This window comes from Oncorhynchus mykiss, chromosome 28, assembly GCF_057628025.1.
Source record: "Oncorhynchus mykiss isolate SJ-2025 chromosome 28, ASM5762802v1, whole genome shotgun sequence".
In the NCBI taxonomy this organism is placed as follows: domain Eukaryota; kingdom Metazoa; phylum Chordata; class Actinopteri; order Salmoniformes; family Salmonidae; genus Oncorhynchus; species Oncorhynchus mykiss.
The window spans coordinates 33,945,626-33,962,196 of record NC_143049.1 but is presented as its reverse complement, the minus strand read 5'-3'; the positions used below and the strand labels follow the sequence as shown (position 1 = coordinate 33,962,196).

General features: G+C 40.1%; 1 protein-coding gene across 1 annotated transcript; it reads right to left on the bottom strand.

The window, feature by feature from the left end:
• Positions 1-4,671: 4,671 nt before the first annotated feature.
• Positions 4,672-7,180, bottom strand: LOC110509025 (regulator of G protein signaling 5). Its single transcript, XM_036966929.2, has 5 exons — positions 7,018-7,180; positions 6,762-6,851; positions 6,562-6,623; positions 6,064-6,230; positions 4,672-5,863 (listed from the first exon to the last, which is right to left on the bottom strand). Exons 1-5 carry the CDS (start codon positions 7,059-7,061, stop codon positions 5,687-5,689), a joined length of 540 nt encoding a protein of 179 aa, XP_036822824.1. The 5' UTR covers positions 7,062-7,180; the 3' UTR covers positions 4,672-5,686.
• Between the last annotated feature and the right edge of the window lie 9,391 nt (positions 7,181-16,571).

The following is a 16,571-nucleotide window of genomic DNA, read 5'->3' as shown; positions in this document are numbered from 1 at the left end:
TCCCGACTGTAGACTATTCCTTGTTATTGGGCTGCAATCCACAGCTGTTGATCCTCTTGTCGCTTCTCTCCGTGTAGTACACTACTCTGAATAATGTCATTTCTTTCTGAAACAGACAGCAGTAACGGTATAACTTTGGCAAATGTATTTCAATGTATCAGGGGTTCTGCAGTTCGTTCAGAACCCTTCGCGTGGCTATGAAGGAAACCAATGATGAAGTGCAACACTGGAGAGATGAGAGTTGCAGGTTCATGTCTATCAGAGTAGAGAGAGATCATAGAAAGCTATGTGAGACATAACGGCGCGCTTCTCACACAGCCACCGCAACGCGTTCGTCTCAAACCTCAATTACAATGTTGCGTAAACCACAAACGTTTAGAATATTAGGCCCGGGCTGAAAATATACTTTTTCACATTACTTTTTTTGTGGGGGCAGGATAATTAACTAAGAGGCAACTCGAATGAACTTTGATCCGTTTTATAAAAAATGTTACATTGCAAAACGTTATTATTTTTCGTAGTTATTTTTCATGCCAGGAGAGGTATCTGATCCGGCCAAATAGGTCCCGGAACAAAACAGTCCAAACGGAGAGGTGCCCAGGATCCGGCTCAAATTAAGCACTGTGATTACCATTATGCTGTTATTTTTTTAACGTTATTTTATTTAACCTTTATTCATCCAGGTAAGCTAGTTGAGAACAAGTCCTCATTTGCAACTGCGACCTGGCCAAGATAAAGCAAAGCAGTTCGACACATACAACAACACAGAGTTACACATGAAATGAACAAAACATACAGTCAATAATTCAGTAGAAAAATAAGTCTATATACAATGAGTGCAAATGAGGTGAGATAAGGGAGGTAAAGGCAATAAATAGGCCATGGTGGTGAAGTAAATACAATATAGCAATTAAACACTGGAATGGTAGATGTGCAAAAGATGGATGTGCAAGTAGAGATACTGGGGTGCAAAAGGAGCTAAATAAATAAATACAGTATGGGAATGAGGTAGGTAGATGGGCTGTATACAGATGGGCTATGAACAGGTGCAGTGATCTGTGAGCTGCTCTGACAGCTGGTGCTTAAAGCTAGTGAGGGAGCTAAGAGTCTCCAGCTTCAGAGATTTTTGCAGTTCGTTCCAGTCATTGGCAGCAGAGAACTGGAAGGAAAGGCGACCGAAAGAGGAATTGGCTTTGGGGGTGACCAGTGAGATATACCTGCTGGAGCGTGTGCTACGAGTGGGTGCTGCTATGGTGACCAGCGAGCTGAGATAGGGCGGGGCTTTACCTAGCAGAGACTTGTAGATAACCTGGAGCCAGTGGGTTTGGCGACGAGTATGAAGCGAGGGCCAACCAACGAGAGCGTACAGGTCGCAGTGGTGGGTAGTATATGGGGCTTTGGTGACAAAACGGATGGCACTGTGATAGACTACATCCAGTTTGCTGAGTAGTGTTGGAGGCTATTTTATAGATGACATCGCCGAAGTCAAGGATCGGTAGGATGGTCAGATTTACGAGGGTATGTTTGGCAGCATGAGTGAAGGAAGCTTTGTTGCGAAATAGGGAGCCGATTCTAGATTTAATTTTTGATTGGAGATGCTTAATGTAAGTCTGGAAGGAGAGTTTACAGTCTAGACAGACACCCCTCTGACAGTTCTATCTCATTGGAAAATGTTATATGGAAATTTCAAGGTTTTTGGTGGTCTTCCTAAGCCAGGATTCAGACACGGCTAGGACATCCGGATTGGTGGATTGTGCTAGGGCAGTGAATAAAACAAACTTAGGGAGGAGGCTTCTAATGTGAACATGCATGAAACCAAGGCTTTTACGGTTGCAGAAGTCAACAAATGAGAGAGCCTGGGGGATGGGAGTGGAGGTAGACACTGCAGGGCCTGGATTAACCTCTACATCACCAGAGGAACAGAGGAGGAGTAGGATAAGGGTACGGCTAAAGGCTAACAGAACTGGACATCTAGTACGTTCGGAACAGAGAGTAAAAGGAGCAGATTTCTGGGCACGGTAGAATATATTCAAGGCATAATGTACAGACAAAGGTATAGTAGGATGTGAATACAGTGGGGGTAAACCTGTGCATATAGTGATAATGAGAGAGGTATTGTCTCTAGAAATAGCATTTAAACCAGGTGATGTCACTGCGTGTGTGGGGGGTGGAACTAAATTGTTAGCCGAGGCGTGTTGAGCAGTGCTAGAGGCTCTACAGTGAAATAAAACAATAGTTACAAACCAGAACTGCAATCGACACGACATGGTGACGTTAGGGAAAGGCATGCGTAGCCGGGTGATCATTCAAGTCCAGTGCGTGGCTTCAGGCAGCTAGCGGCACGGGGCTAGCAGGCTAACAGAAAGGCCTTAGAGGGATGACGTGACGGATGGAAGTCTGTTGTGGCGCCCTCGTGCAGTTACATCAGATCAGCAGGGCTCCATGTGGTAAACCAGGCCAATTGGCTAAATATGTATAGTGGCTGAAGAAATATGTCCGAAGGGCCTCTTAAACCAGCAGTCCAATGTGCTTTAGATAGCTAGCAGGCCGCAGATTAGCGGCTGTGCGTTCAGGGGTCGTTAGCTGCTATAATTCCAGGTGGAAAATTACATTTTAAAAATTGTCATAATAAAAATGTTTTTTTTTTAAATATAAAAAATAGGTTCAGAGCTTGCGGTAGGAGTCCGGAGATATCGAGAAGAATAAGTCCGACTAGCTCTGGTTTGAGTCACGCTGTACAGACTGGCGAGAGTTGTCCGGGATAAAGGTAGCTGATGACCGCTAGCAAAGGATAGCTGACTGCTAGCTAGTGGCTTCGGAATGTATTCGATGGGCTTCGTAAGCCAACAGTCCGTTGTGCTCTAGACAGCTAGCATTCAGGGGATGTTAGCTGCGAAGGTCGGAAGGTGAGAAGGTTCAGAGCTTGCGATAGGAATCCGGGGATATGGAGAGAAAAAATAGGTCCGGTATGCTCTGGTTGAATCACGTTGTACCAACTGGCGAGAGCTTTCCGAGCTAAAGGTTAGCTGATGACCGTTAGCTGGCTAGTTGTCTGGCTAGTTTATGTTGGAGAGATTCCAGTAAGAGGCAGAGAAAAATACGTTAGAGAAAAAGCAGATTGGGTGAGGTGGTTTACAGGAGAGTATTTTGAAGTAAGGGTTTAGAAAAATATAGAAAAATATATATACATGGGACACGACAAGACGAAGGACAAATACGTGTGACTGCTACGCTATCTTGGATTGGAACTGTTATGTAGTTAGATTAGTTAGAAAAACAAAGACAAATTGATTGAACAATTAATTAATTAATGCATACATTCAAAATCAAATTTTTTAAATGATATTGTCTGGATCAAGTGCCATTCTTTCACTTTTTTTGGCGTGGTCTCGTTTTGGTGTTATTTTGGTATCGTTTTGGTAGCAAGTATTGTGATGGTATCGGATATTGTGTTTTATCAAGTATTGTGATGGTATTGGATATTGTGATACTAAACCTGATATTGGTATTGAAGTCAAAATGTTCGTATTGTGACAACACTAGTATATACTGTATATATAAATCTTATATCTCTTGCCACATTTACAATCTAGTCCTGTTACGTGAAGTCTATAGGTTGGACCAAATATTCTTTACTTTACTGCTCTGTCTATTCCCTAAACACCTGGTAGGGTAGGCGTACCAAGGATTGGTCACAGCAGATTAGAAAGTGCTTGACGGATCCCTTACAACAGAGGACAAAACAGAAAATGTCTGATAAAACTGCAGTTCCACACATTAAAACGACAGCTCTTAAGATTGTTAAAAAATAACAGTTACATGTAGTGGAGTTACTTAGTCATTTCCATATTAATTCAACATTTACCAATCATTGTTTTGGCAACATCTGAATAGCATCTGTCGACTATGTTTACTATCAAGTTCAATACTGTTTAGGACATTTCATACACTAATTATATCAATAGAGCCTGCTTTTTTTTGTACAAGTCCTTTTTTATTGTATATATATCTGGCTTTCATACATTTTGTGGGAAGAGAGGGAGGGAGGGAGAAGAGAGGGAGGGAGGGAGAAGAGTGGGAAGAGATGGAGGGTATGTGATGTGAGTCACCATGGCTCTGAGCAGTTCACTCGTGGGCGAGCTTGAGGTAAGCAAACCTGAAGAGGTGTACAATGGGTGATCGCTAGTCTCCATGGAGACCACGGCCAGCCCACGCTCTCGGCAGCTGCATACAGGGAAAACACCTCAGGGAGGCTATTCCAGACGTTCCTTCAGTCTACCCCCCACATACACAAGAGCCCTGCGACTCGGAGGCAAGGGGTTCATCCCAATTAGATGGGAGTCTATGGTGCATGGTCAGTGCCCAGTGGGCACAGATGTCAATTCAACGTCTATTCCACATTGGTTCAACGTAATTTCATTGAAATGACTTTGAAACAACATTGATTCAACCAGTGTGTGCCCAGGGGGTAGCAGTGGGTGGTGATTATCTTTTCATAGAGTCATTTTCTAATCCTCTGTCGTACGTGTAGGTTAGAGAACAGACAGAATTGAAGGAGATCCCTGTATGTTTCATCTTATTGAATGTTGAACACATTAGAAAGCTGGATCTGAATAATTGCTGTTGTTTTTGATCTGGTAATGAAAATGAATAGAGTAAAACTTCATATAATGTTGTTTTATATAGTTTCCGATTTTATTCAAATAATTTCCTCTCACATAAGGAGTTCTGGGTATAAAAAATGTACACATAAATATAAAAAATGTTGTGGAACGGTACAGGACAGTGCTGTCCAGTGCACTCTACAGTACAAACATTTCAATAACATTTCAATAACATTTCTATAACAAAATGACTGCTAATAAATACCCAAATAAATAGACAGGCATCAGACAATACAAAACTATAACACCTTCTCAGTGATTGTGCAAAGCAGTCCTTTTCCATCACATTGTTCTTTCTGCTCAAACGCCATGACCATGAACTTCTTCATGTGTCTTTGACCTCAAGACACATGTTCACCTTTTACAGACTTCCATACCTCAATCTTCACAGACCTCTTTTACAGACTTAGATACCTCAATATTCACAGACCTACAGACTTAGATACCTCAATCTTCACAGACCTACAGACTTAGATACCTCAATCTTCACAGACCTACAGACTTAGATACCTCAATCTTCACAGACCTACAGACTTAGATACCTCAATCTTCACAGACCTACAGACTTAGATACCTCAATCTTCACAGACCTACAGACTTAGATACCTCAATCTTCACAGACCTCTTTTACAGACTTAGATACCTCAATCTTCACAGACCTCTTTTACAGACTTCGATACTCCAATCTTCACAGTGAGCGGCCTTCTTTCCTAGGCCACAGACAAGATTTCCAGTGTCAACTTCCGACTGACTTCCAGTTCAATCTAGTATACATCTTCAGTCCCCCCCTCCATACGTTTGACCCAGCAGCACAGGACCCTTCCTCCACTGAGGAGGACCCTAGTGAGACCACCTGGTTTCCAGTGTGTCCTTTTCAGCATGTCTCCCATGGACTTCTTCTTCGTGTCTCATTCACCACCTGCAAGTTGGCCTTAACCAGTCTTAACAAGCCTCAACCAGCCTTAACCAGTCTTAACAAGCTTCAACCAGCCTTAACCAGTCTTAACAAGCCATAAATGGTCTTAACCGGATTTGACCTGCCGACTGATCTCCAGGTAGGTGGGGGACTTGAGGAAGCGAGGGTAGCAGTCTTTCTCCATCAGGGCGTAGATCTTCTCCTGGGCCAGGCTGAAACAGGACTGGCTGGGGTGTTCCAGATTCTTCTTGGTGATGGCTTTGGTCTCATGGTCGAGGTTGACCTGGGGGAAGAGGATGGGAAAATTTGATTACTATGTGTTTTACTTGAAACAATGTCTTATTGGGTATTGTTTGTGCACAATGAGTATATTATTTTGTGTGCATGTGTTTATGTAGCGTATATCCAATCTACAGATTCCTCTACAAACACTCTGTATATAGACATAATTGATTCATTGTGTATATATATATTGATAGTTACCTCTCTTGGTGCATCACTGCAGACATACTCCTCATAGATCTTCTTAGCTGTAGCCGATAGCTTTGAGGAGGGCTTGGTTATCCTGTAGTCTTCACAGGCCAGGTAGAAAGCTATGTTCTCCTCGCTAAACTCCGACACCAGGAAAGCACGGAACAAGCACAGTCCATCTGGAAAAGAGAAGGTGAGAATTGTCACATTAGCATCTGTGAATTTATCGTAGCATGTCACAACTTCAATTCACTTTTTAACCTTCTCCATTTGTGATGTGGAAGCAAGCAGCTTTTCCTATAGTCTATATATAAAATAATATATTTGGATATATTATGAGTGAATCCTGCTACTGCTGTTTTGTGTAATGCATTCTGGCTATGTGGAGTAACAGCTACATGGCTTTTCCTATCCACGTTTGCGATACACACGTGTACAATATGCACTTGTACGTTTGTGTAGTATGACTAATTAAAGTAAGTTAGAACTCATAGCAAGAGTCAGACTTACTTTGGTTGGACAGCAGGTTCTCAAACGACTCCTTCCATTTTAATGGTTCACTCTTATTTAACCTGTTGATAAAAAAAAAGCATCAGGTTAGTTCATCCGGTTGTGCATGGTCTCCTTCATTTCCAAGGCAACATTTTTTTATTATGTTTAAAAAAAAATCTGTGTAGACATAGAGCATTGTTTTTTTTAGAGTATCTGACCTTAGTTTGTCGGTCTTGTGTGAGTGACCGATGATGCTCAGATCTGGCTTCTGTAGGAAACTTCCAAAGAGAGCTTTGAGTTCCTTTGCCCTGAGAAAATAAGAGAAAAACACGTACATTAGCTTGATGCAATCATTCACACCTTACTTACAACTGATCGTCCAATTTCCCCATGAAGTAGCTGTGTAATAATTCCCATCAATGTAAACCCAGTGACACATAATGTGATGGGATAAAAAAGTACGGCTAGACATACCTCTCCAGACATGTGCTAGGCAGTGATTCCAGTCCTATGCACATGGTGAGAGACGATGAGACGGGATCCTTTGTGCTGTTCACAGTGTCTGTAGTATTCTAGAGCTTCAGAGTCTATGATTGCTCTGTCACTGCAGTGAAGCTGGTTCTCAGCATGGTCTGCTGGCTGTGTGTGAAGAGAGTGCATTTATAGGGCAGACCCCTCCGTGACATCACGTCTCTTAGCCAATGGCATGAGGGCCATGGGAGGGGGAAGATAGTGCCAAATCCACACAATAATTGTTCTAAACATACCCCTTGCCTTATTCCACATTTTGTTGTGTTACAGCCTGAATTTAAAATAGATTAAGTAGATTGTTTTCCTCAACCATCTACACACAATACCCCATAATGATAAAGTGAGAAAAAAAAATTGGAAATGAAATACATAAGTATCTAATTTATGTAAGCATTCACACTAAATGCTAAATGCTCTCTAAAAGCTTTAAACACCTATTATTATTTTTCAAATTATTCAAGCTCTTTAAAAAGGTATGTTGATCCTTGCTAGACAGCCATTTTAAACTGATTTAAGTCAAAACTGTAACTAGGCCACTTAGGAACATTCAATGTTGTCTTGGTAAGCAACTCCAGTGTAGGTTTGGTCTTGTGTTTTAGGTTATTGTCCTGCTGAAAGGTGAATTCATTCCCCAGTGTCTGTTGGAAAGCAGACTTAACCAGGTTTTCCTCTAGGATTTTGCCTGTGCTTAGCTCAATTTAATTTATTTTTACCCCCCAAAACAAAAGACAAGCATACCCATAACATGAGTGTGCTTGCTCATGCTTGAAAATATGAAGAGTGAGAATGTGGAGATACCTAGTCAGTTGTCCAACTCAATGTATTCAACTGAAATGTGTCTTCCACATTTAACCCAACTCCTCCGAATCAGAGAGGTGCGGGGGGCTGCCTTAATCAACATCTATGTCTTCAGCACCCGGGGGGGGGCAGTGGGTTAACTGCCTTTCTCAGGGGCAGAATGACAGCTTTTTACCTTGTAGGCTCGGGGATTCAACCCAGCAACCTTTTGGTTACTGGCCCAATGCACTAACCACTAGGCTACTTGCAACCGCACTGAGGGGTACTCAGTGATGTGTTGTGTTGGAATTACCTAAAACATAAAGCTTTGTATTCAGCTCACACATTTTTTGCAGTTTTACTTTAGTGCCATATTGCAAACAGGACACATGTTTTGGAATATTCTTATTCTGTACAGGCTTCCTTCTTTTCACTCTGTCATTTAGGTTAGTATTGCAGAATAACTACAATGTTGTTGATCCATCCTCAGTTTTCTCCTCTCACAGCCATTAAACTATTTAACTGTTTTAAAGTCACCATTGTCCTCATGGTGAAATGCCTGAGTGGTTTCCTTCCTCTCCGGCAACTGAGTTAGGAACGACACCTGTATTGTTCTAGTGACGTGGGTGTATTGATACACAATCCAAAATGTAAGGAATAACTTCACCATGCTCAAAGGGATATTCAATGTGTGCTTTATTTTTTCATTTTTACCCATCTACCAATAGCAGGCTATCTCTTTGAAGGTACTTCTAAGCCTGCTCACAATGATATTGGGCTGGAATGTTTCAGATGAACTACATGTTCACTCATTAGATGGTTCTCCAATCAAACGTGTTCCCACATATAAATACTTAGGCATTTGGTTTGATATGGATTTGATGTTTAAAAACATATAGACGAGCTGGTTAAGAAGCTAAGATTTAAAGTTGTCTTTTTCTACAGAAACAGACGGTGCCTTTCTCTCAGCAGTAGGAAGCAGATTATTCAGTCAACCTTTTAATCTGTTCTAGATTATGGTGATATTATTTATCAAAGTGCAGCTGCTACTACTCTTAAACCTTTGGATGCTATCTATCATAGTGCCCTACAGTTGACAGTTTTGATACTCATCACTGCATCCTGTATCAAAAGGTTGGCTGGACTTCGCTAAAGACCCCCCAGATCTCTACATTACTCCCTTTTTTGTTTACAAAAGTTTGCTGTTGAAATATAGACACCTGAGTTGCCTAACCCGCTCACAGGGTTGATTCATTCTTGAAGTTCCTAGGGTCTCCATCGAGCTAGGTAAATCTGCTTTTAGTTTTAGCGCACCATATTTCTGGAACAAATTCAAAATACATTTAGTCTTGATGTTCTGGTGCTGTTCGGGCAATTTAAAGTATTGATTGGGAACTTATTTGTTGAGGAATGTAACCATTTTTCTGGGTGATTTGTGATGTTTTATTTCCCATGACTGTATTTGAGTTGTTTAATGTGTGTGTACATATGCAGTACCAGTCAAAGTGGAGACACACCGACTCATTCCAGGGTTTTTCTTTATTTTTGTATATTTTCTACATTGTAAAATAATAGTGAAGACATCAATTTGTGAAATAACACATATGGAATCATGTAATAACCAAAAAAGTGTTAAACAAATCAAAATATATTTTATATTTGAGATTCTTCAAAGTAGCCACCCTTTACCTTAATGACAGCTTTGCACCCTCTTGGCATTCTCTCATACGTGTTATTTCATAGTTTTGATGTCTTCACTATTATTCTACAATGTAGAAAATAGTACAAATAAAGAAAAACTCTGTAATGAGTAAGTGTGTCCAAACTTTTGACTGGTACTGTATTTATAGTGTTTTTGTATAATGTGTATATTTATGTTGTGTATTTCTAAAAGAGACTTAGCTCTCAATATGTCTTCCCTGTAAAAAACAAAAGGGGCCTTATAGATAATTGTTTACGTGGGGTACACAGTGATTAAACATCACGTTACACTATTATTGTACACAGAGTGAGTCCATGCAACTTATTATGTGGCTTGTTAAGCACATTTTTACACCTGAACATTTTTAGGCTTACCATTACAAAAGGGTTGAACACTTATTGACTAAAGACATTTCAGCTTTTCATTTTTCATTCATTTGTAAATATTTCTAAAAACATAATTCCGCTTTGACATGATGGTGTGTGTGTGTGTGTGTGTGTGTGTGTGTGTGTGTGTGTGTGTGTGTGTGTGTGTGTGTGTGTGTGTGTGTAGGCCAGTGACACAACCTCTCACTGTATGTTAAATGGATTGAGCATTTCCAGCACTCAAGCAAAAAACACATTTTTGAAGTTGAAGTATTTAGGAAGCTTTTAGGTAGCCATTTTCCCTAGGTTATTTGTGGGTTCTTGTCTATGTGTAGTTGCCTGTCAGCACTTGTTTATATAGCTTCACGGTTCTTTTTGTTGTTTTTGTTAGTTTGTTATTTGTTAGTTTGTTCAGTGTTCATTCGTCTAATAAAAGAGAATGTACGCATACCACGCTGCGCCTTGGTCTCCTCCTTACGACGACCGTGTCACACAGACACATATTAAACTTAGAGAATTGAAACTGCTTTTTAGTCTAAGACTAGGTTTAATATCCGGATGTCTGGGAAACCGTCCCAAAAATAGTCATTTCAGTATCATAACAGTACATCAAAGAGGAAAGCTATTTCTCCCCGTGGCCCAACTGTCAAAAGCATAAACTTGATTCACAAACAACCATGTCTGGTATTAGTCTTTGATTTTGCGGTAGAATAGATTTTTAACATTTTTGTGTTAAAAAAAAAAAACATGTGACAGAGTTTGGATTTTGGCACTATCTGATCTAAAGTGTGAAACGGGAAAGGAAGTAGGCAAATCAGGAAATAGGGGTTAGACAAGATGCTTCTATCTCAAGGCCATCAGACTGTTAAATAGCCATCACTAGCCGGCTACCACCCGGTTACTCAACCCTGCACCTTAGAGGCTGCTGCCCCATATACATAGATATTGACTTACTGGTCACGTTAATAATGGAACACCAGTTATGTTTACATACTGCTTTACTCATCCCATATATATATATATATATATATATATATATATATATATATATATATACAGTATACACATACTGTATTCTATTCTACTGTATTTTAGTCAATGCCACTCCAACATTGCTAGTCCTAATATTTATATACTTTTACTTTAGATTTGTGTGTGTTGTTGTTAGATACTACCGGACTGTTTAAGCTAGGAACACAAGCTTCTCGCTACACCTGCAATAACATCTGCTAAATATGTGAATGTGACCAATACAATTTGATTTGATTCCTTTGAAGTGCTGAAGGCGGCTTCATAGTGTAGTTATGACCAGCTTAAACAACGAGACTCCTTCCCAGAAACTCTTCAACAACATTTAAAAAGTCACACATAGTTTGGTTATGTATGGGCCAAAACTACAGACCTCGTGACTCGCCTTCCCTGGTACAGAGTAATAGGCAACTGGGAAATGGTGGTTTACATAAGTCTTCTTATCCATGGGTTATTTATGGTTGCATCATGCCATTTCCTATGAACGTTCTCTTGAGGATTGACAGCCATCTTTTCAAGCTTGTCCATTCATTCTAAACACAGACTAATGATTTTGTCTAATTTACGCTGCAGTGTCTTGGAAATATGATGACATTTCTTAAGTAGGCAAATAAACCACTTTGTCATTGTATAAACTGTGGGGATACTGGGAACCATCAGAAGGTGATTAAATCACGATGATGACAAAAGCTTTTCCAATAATTCTTTGTCTCCTTTAGAGATGTAATAATTTATCCCAAGCCACTATTATGCACTTTAGATTCAATTTCATCAGCACCAATTGAGACTGCATTGAGGAGAACTTTCAGTCGGTCCTTCAAAGAACTTTCACCAATGAAGTTGCGTGACCTGAAACCCATGAATAGGTGAAGGACCAAAATACTTTTCTCATTGGGGTCCTCTCGCTAAGAGAGTATCTGGAATAGGTACTACTGGATGAGGAAAACATAAAAACATCTGTAGTTACAGATGTTGTATCTTAATTTAATCAACCTGTTGCAGGAGAACTTTCAAACATGATGTTTAAAAAGGCTTATGAAGTTTGTAATTTCCACTTGATTTTCCCTTACGAAAAATGTATCAACCCCTACAAAAGTGTCCATTCATTATAATCCCCAAAAAAATTAACATTTCTTATTGCTGCAGGATCATTTTCCTGCTGTAGCAAACTGGCTCAAATTAAGATCCTACTCCCGTACGTATTATCAGATGGTTCTCTTTAATGGGGCTTTGCTGGGAAAGAAAGAAAGGTTATATCATCTCCTATGAACGTGTCAAAGCTTGACTAAGTCCACAGGTCGTATGCTTAAAAAAAAAACCCAAAAACAAATACAAATTGAATAAGCACCATGAATTAAAGAAGCTGTTGTTGTTGTCATTTATGGGAGGTGCTGTGATCATTCCTTTTTTTGCGTACCAGTCTAGTGTGATAGAGCGAGCATAGACAATTTCAAATACAAACGGAACGAAAATAAAAGGGCATTTTTTTATTTTTATTTTTTATGACAGTCTCTTCTGATATGTGTGTTGACTTTATCTCCCAGTTGCACTGGTAAATGGCATTGAAACTTTGGGTATTTGCCACTTTATCTGGAATTCAGTTAAACTAACGTTACATTCGGTTGTCACGGAACAATAAGACTAAAAACTTTGGTGTTAATACTTTTCAAAGGTCTTTCAGTCAACTGGATGGTAGCCATTTTGAATCGTGTCTAAGTTCACTAGGCGTGAAGACTCTATGGCCTATTTTCCTGCTCTGAGGTTGATGTTTTTAAGGACATTGTACAACATTCGGCTCTATGCCAATGGAAGCTTCCACATAGAGTAAACATGTTTTCCACAGCCATAACCATCATGGGGTTGAATTACATAAGTCGTGACGGAATGAGACAAATCTATTTCAAACTCTGTTGTAGGCATTGTAGAGCGCCAACCGTGACACACATTCTTGCTAATAATGTTTGTAATTTGATCAACATAACAGGCAACTGCTGGTTCTATCAGTCAGAGATTGAAAACTGACTTTACACTGTTGTAGTAATAATAAAAATATATTTATTTTAATATAGCGCTTTTCATTATGAACAGAATATCAATTTTGCTTCTAAAAACAAACAAAAACAGATGGTAGATTCTTGGGAGATTGTCTTCCACAGCTCCACACAATAGGGCTCCGAGGCAGTACTGATAGGCAGTTTCTTGAGCGGGTGGAGCATAGATGATACATCAAGGGAGAAAAAAAGTAAGTCAGGTAAAGAAGCTCTTCATGGCGTCATGAGGAAGGACAATTATGTGGATATATTAAAGCAACATCTAAAGCCATCAGTCAGGAAGTTAAAGCTTGGTCACAAATGGGTCTTCCAAATGGACAATGACCCCAAGCATACTTCCAAAGTTGTGACAAAATGGCTTAAGGACAACAAAGTCAAGGTATCGGAGTGGCCTGCCATCACAAAGCCCTGACCTCAATCCTATAGAAAACATGTGGGCAGAACTGAAAAAACATGTACGAGAAAGGAGGCTTGTGTAAGTCCACCCGAAACGTTTGACCCACGTTAAACAATTTAAAGGCAATGCTACCAAATACTAATTGAGTGTATGTAAACTTCTGTCCCACTGGGAATGTGAAAAGAAATAAAAGCTGAAATAAATCAATCTCTCTACTATTTTTCATTTCACATTCTTAAAATAAAGTGGTGGTCCTTACTGACCTAAGACAGGGAATTTTTACTAGGATTAAATGTCAGGAGTTGTGAACAAGAGAGAGTGACACACTTACACACACAACATTTACAGACAAGGTGACTATCTTTCCACTAAAATAATGTAATCTTGATAGGAGTAGGTCAGAATAGTCTCCTTACGCAACCAAGAAGCACAAAAAAGCATTTTAACATGTTTGGCAACTTTGAAATGTTTGTCTTTAAGAGTTCAGCTTTCTCATCTGTGACACTGTTTTGATTATGACTTTATGGATTCATCTGGGAGTTGGACTCCCCACAATTTCCCGTCCTCTTGTGGTGGTGGAATTTCTCATCTCATCTTAAAATGAGAGTTTTGGGCAGCAAGACCTTTAGCCTTAAGAGTGGGAAATCGTCAATGGGAAATTTTGGAATGTTAATTTGTCTGGTCCCAAAGCTTCCACGCCAAATATTTGACTGGACCCCGGGAACCAGTTTGCAGTCTTACTCCCCGCTTGAAGGGCGGTCCATCCACGTAAATAGAGAGACATTTAGACCAATCAGTTAAGGGACATGGTTCCAACAGCTGCCAAACCAGCCCACTGGGCACAGACTTAAATTCAATGTCTATTCCATCGTTGGGTCAAAGTCATTTCATTAAAATGACATAGAAACCAAGTTGATTCAACCAGTGTGTACCCAGTGAGAGGGTTGTGGATTTGACTTCTGCATGGGCCACATACTGAAAATATCTATGTGTCACCATCAATGTCGACAGTTCTGCTAGTCGCTTTGGATGAAGGCATCTTCTTCGTGACAATATTACCTCTATTATTACATAGTCGTGTGCGACTGTTGACTCTTCTAGTATTTATTTTTAGTCAATTACCTGTAACTAAATAAACGAGACAACTAATTTAGTCTCAATCAGAACCAAAGCCAAGGAAATCTCTTAGTCAATTAGATGATTTTTGGTTTTGTGTCAGAGCTGCAGACAAGGCTTTGAATTCTAACCATCTGGCAGTGGATCTAGAAGTCATCAGTATTCAACCATCTGACTGACTGTCTGACAGAACAGGTGGAGTCCAACCTCATGCATCACAACTAAGATGTTAAGCCTATGTGGATAAATGATCAGGCACAGCTTATCTGCGGAGGATCAAATGTCAACCAGATATTTGTGGGGTTTTTGCAAAGCTTTTGCCTAAGATGAAATCCTTTTGAACTCTGTTATACAAACACCGTTCTAGCTTCTGTTGGAATAATAATTGAAGCACGTGGTCTCGCAATGTAATCCATGCAGTCAGGTGTTGAGTAAGAGGATACTGTCGCTGATACATTGCCCATGGGTCTTAATGACATACCAGATGCTACCAAGCTGTGGATTTTAAACAGACAGCTTGCTATAAATGAATGCAGCCCTTGTTTTTCACTCATTGTGTGCTACAAGAGAAGTTTCTGTTCTGAATGAAATGAAATACTGTTGGCCAAATGTGGTCAAAACGACGATTTCAACCAATGAGTTTGATCTGCTTATAAATCTTTTTTTTATTTTTATGATTGAGTGTTGAATATGAGGATAATGTTCCTGATACACTGCTTATATATATATATTTTTTAAATTAAGAACTAGTAAGAACTACTTTACCACTAACAGTTGTTAGTGTTAATCAAAAAAAGTGTATTATTGGGCCAAACATATTTGACCCTTGCATTCTACCAGGAGTATGTCATGCAAATGAACTCAATCAATCAATCAAGTCTATTTTATAAAGCCCTTTTTACGTCAGTAGATACCTGGTCAAAAACCCCATAGAGCAAGCAATGCAGAGGTAGAAGCACAGTGGCCTGGAAGAAAAGAGGCAGAAACACAGTAGCCAGAACGAACAGAGGTAGAAGCACAGTGGCCAGGAAGAACAGAGGCAGAAGCACAGTAGCCAGAACGAACAGAGGTAGAAGCACAGTGGCCAGGAAGAACAGAGGTAGAAGCACAGTGGCTAGGAAGAACAGAGGTAGAAACACAGTAGCTAGAACGAACAGAGGTAGAAGCACAGTGGCCAGGAAGAAAAGAGGCAGAAACACAGTAGCTAGAACGAACAGAGGTAGAAGCACAGTGGCCAGGAAGAACAGAGGCAGAAGCACAGTGGCTAGGAATAACAGAGGTAGAAGCACAGTAGCCTGGAAAAACTCCCTAGAAAGGCAGAAACCTAGGAAAAATCCTAGAGAGTAATCACGCTCCGTAGGGTGGCCAGTCCTATTCTGTCTCTACCAGGTAGAGGTTTAAGAGTACATGTGGCCTTAAGGCCAGATCGTTTTCAAGATGCTCAAACGTTCATAGATGATCAGCAGGGTCAAATAATAACCATGATGGCTATAGAGGGTTAACAGTTCAACACTTCAGGATTCAATGTCAGTTGGCTTTTCATAGTCAGGCATTCAAAGTTTCAAAGACTGGGGACAGGTACAGCCAGGAACTAACACTTTCTCAATGTTTTATTTGCTAATAATTCTCAGAATTATAAATGGAATTTATAGCTCATCAGATAGTACTTGATTACCTCAGACATAGCCTAAAATTGCATAACTTTTTTCACAGAAAACTCTACAGGTGGCAAGGGGCACTCCTTCCCTAGCCGAGAAACAAGATGGCCGATCCGTGGAGAAAACCATAACAGTGGGATGCTAGTACACAGAATGCTAATTGGGAACATTGTCAGAAATCAGCTTGCAGAGAGAAGAAAGCTATTTTATAGGAATTGATTAACTTCAGTACTCAACTAATGCATCCTTTCTGATTCTGAGGTTGCCTTGTGAAAAACCAGGATGAGTGGGAACACAGATAAGTGCTTGTAAACAACAGGGGAGGGATGTCACATTGGTGTCACCGAGGGCAACGTTGAGGGCAACAGAGGAGAAAGTCTGTCCCTTTCATTATACCATAAT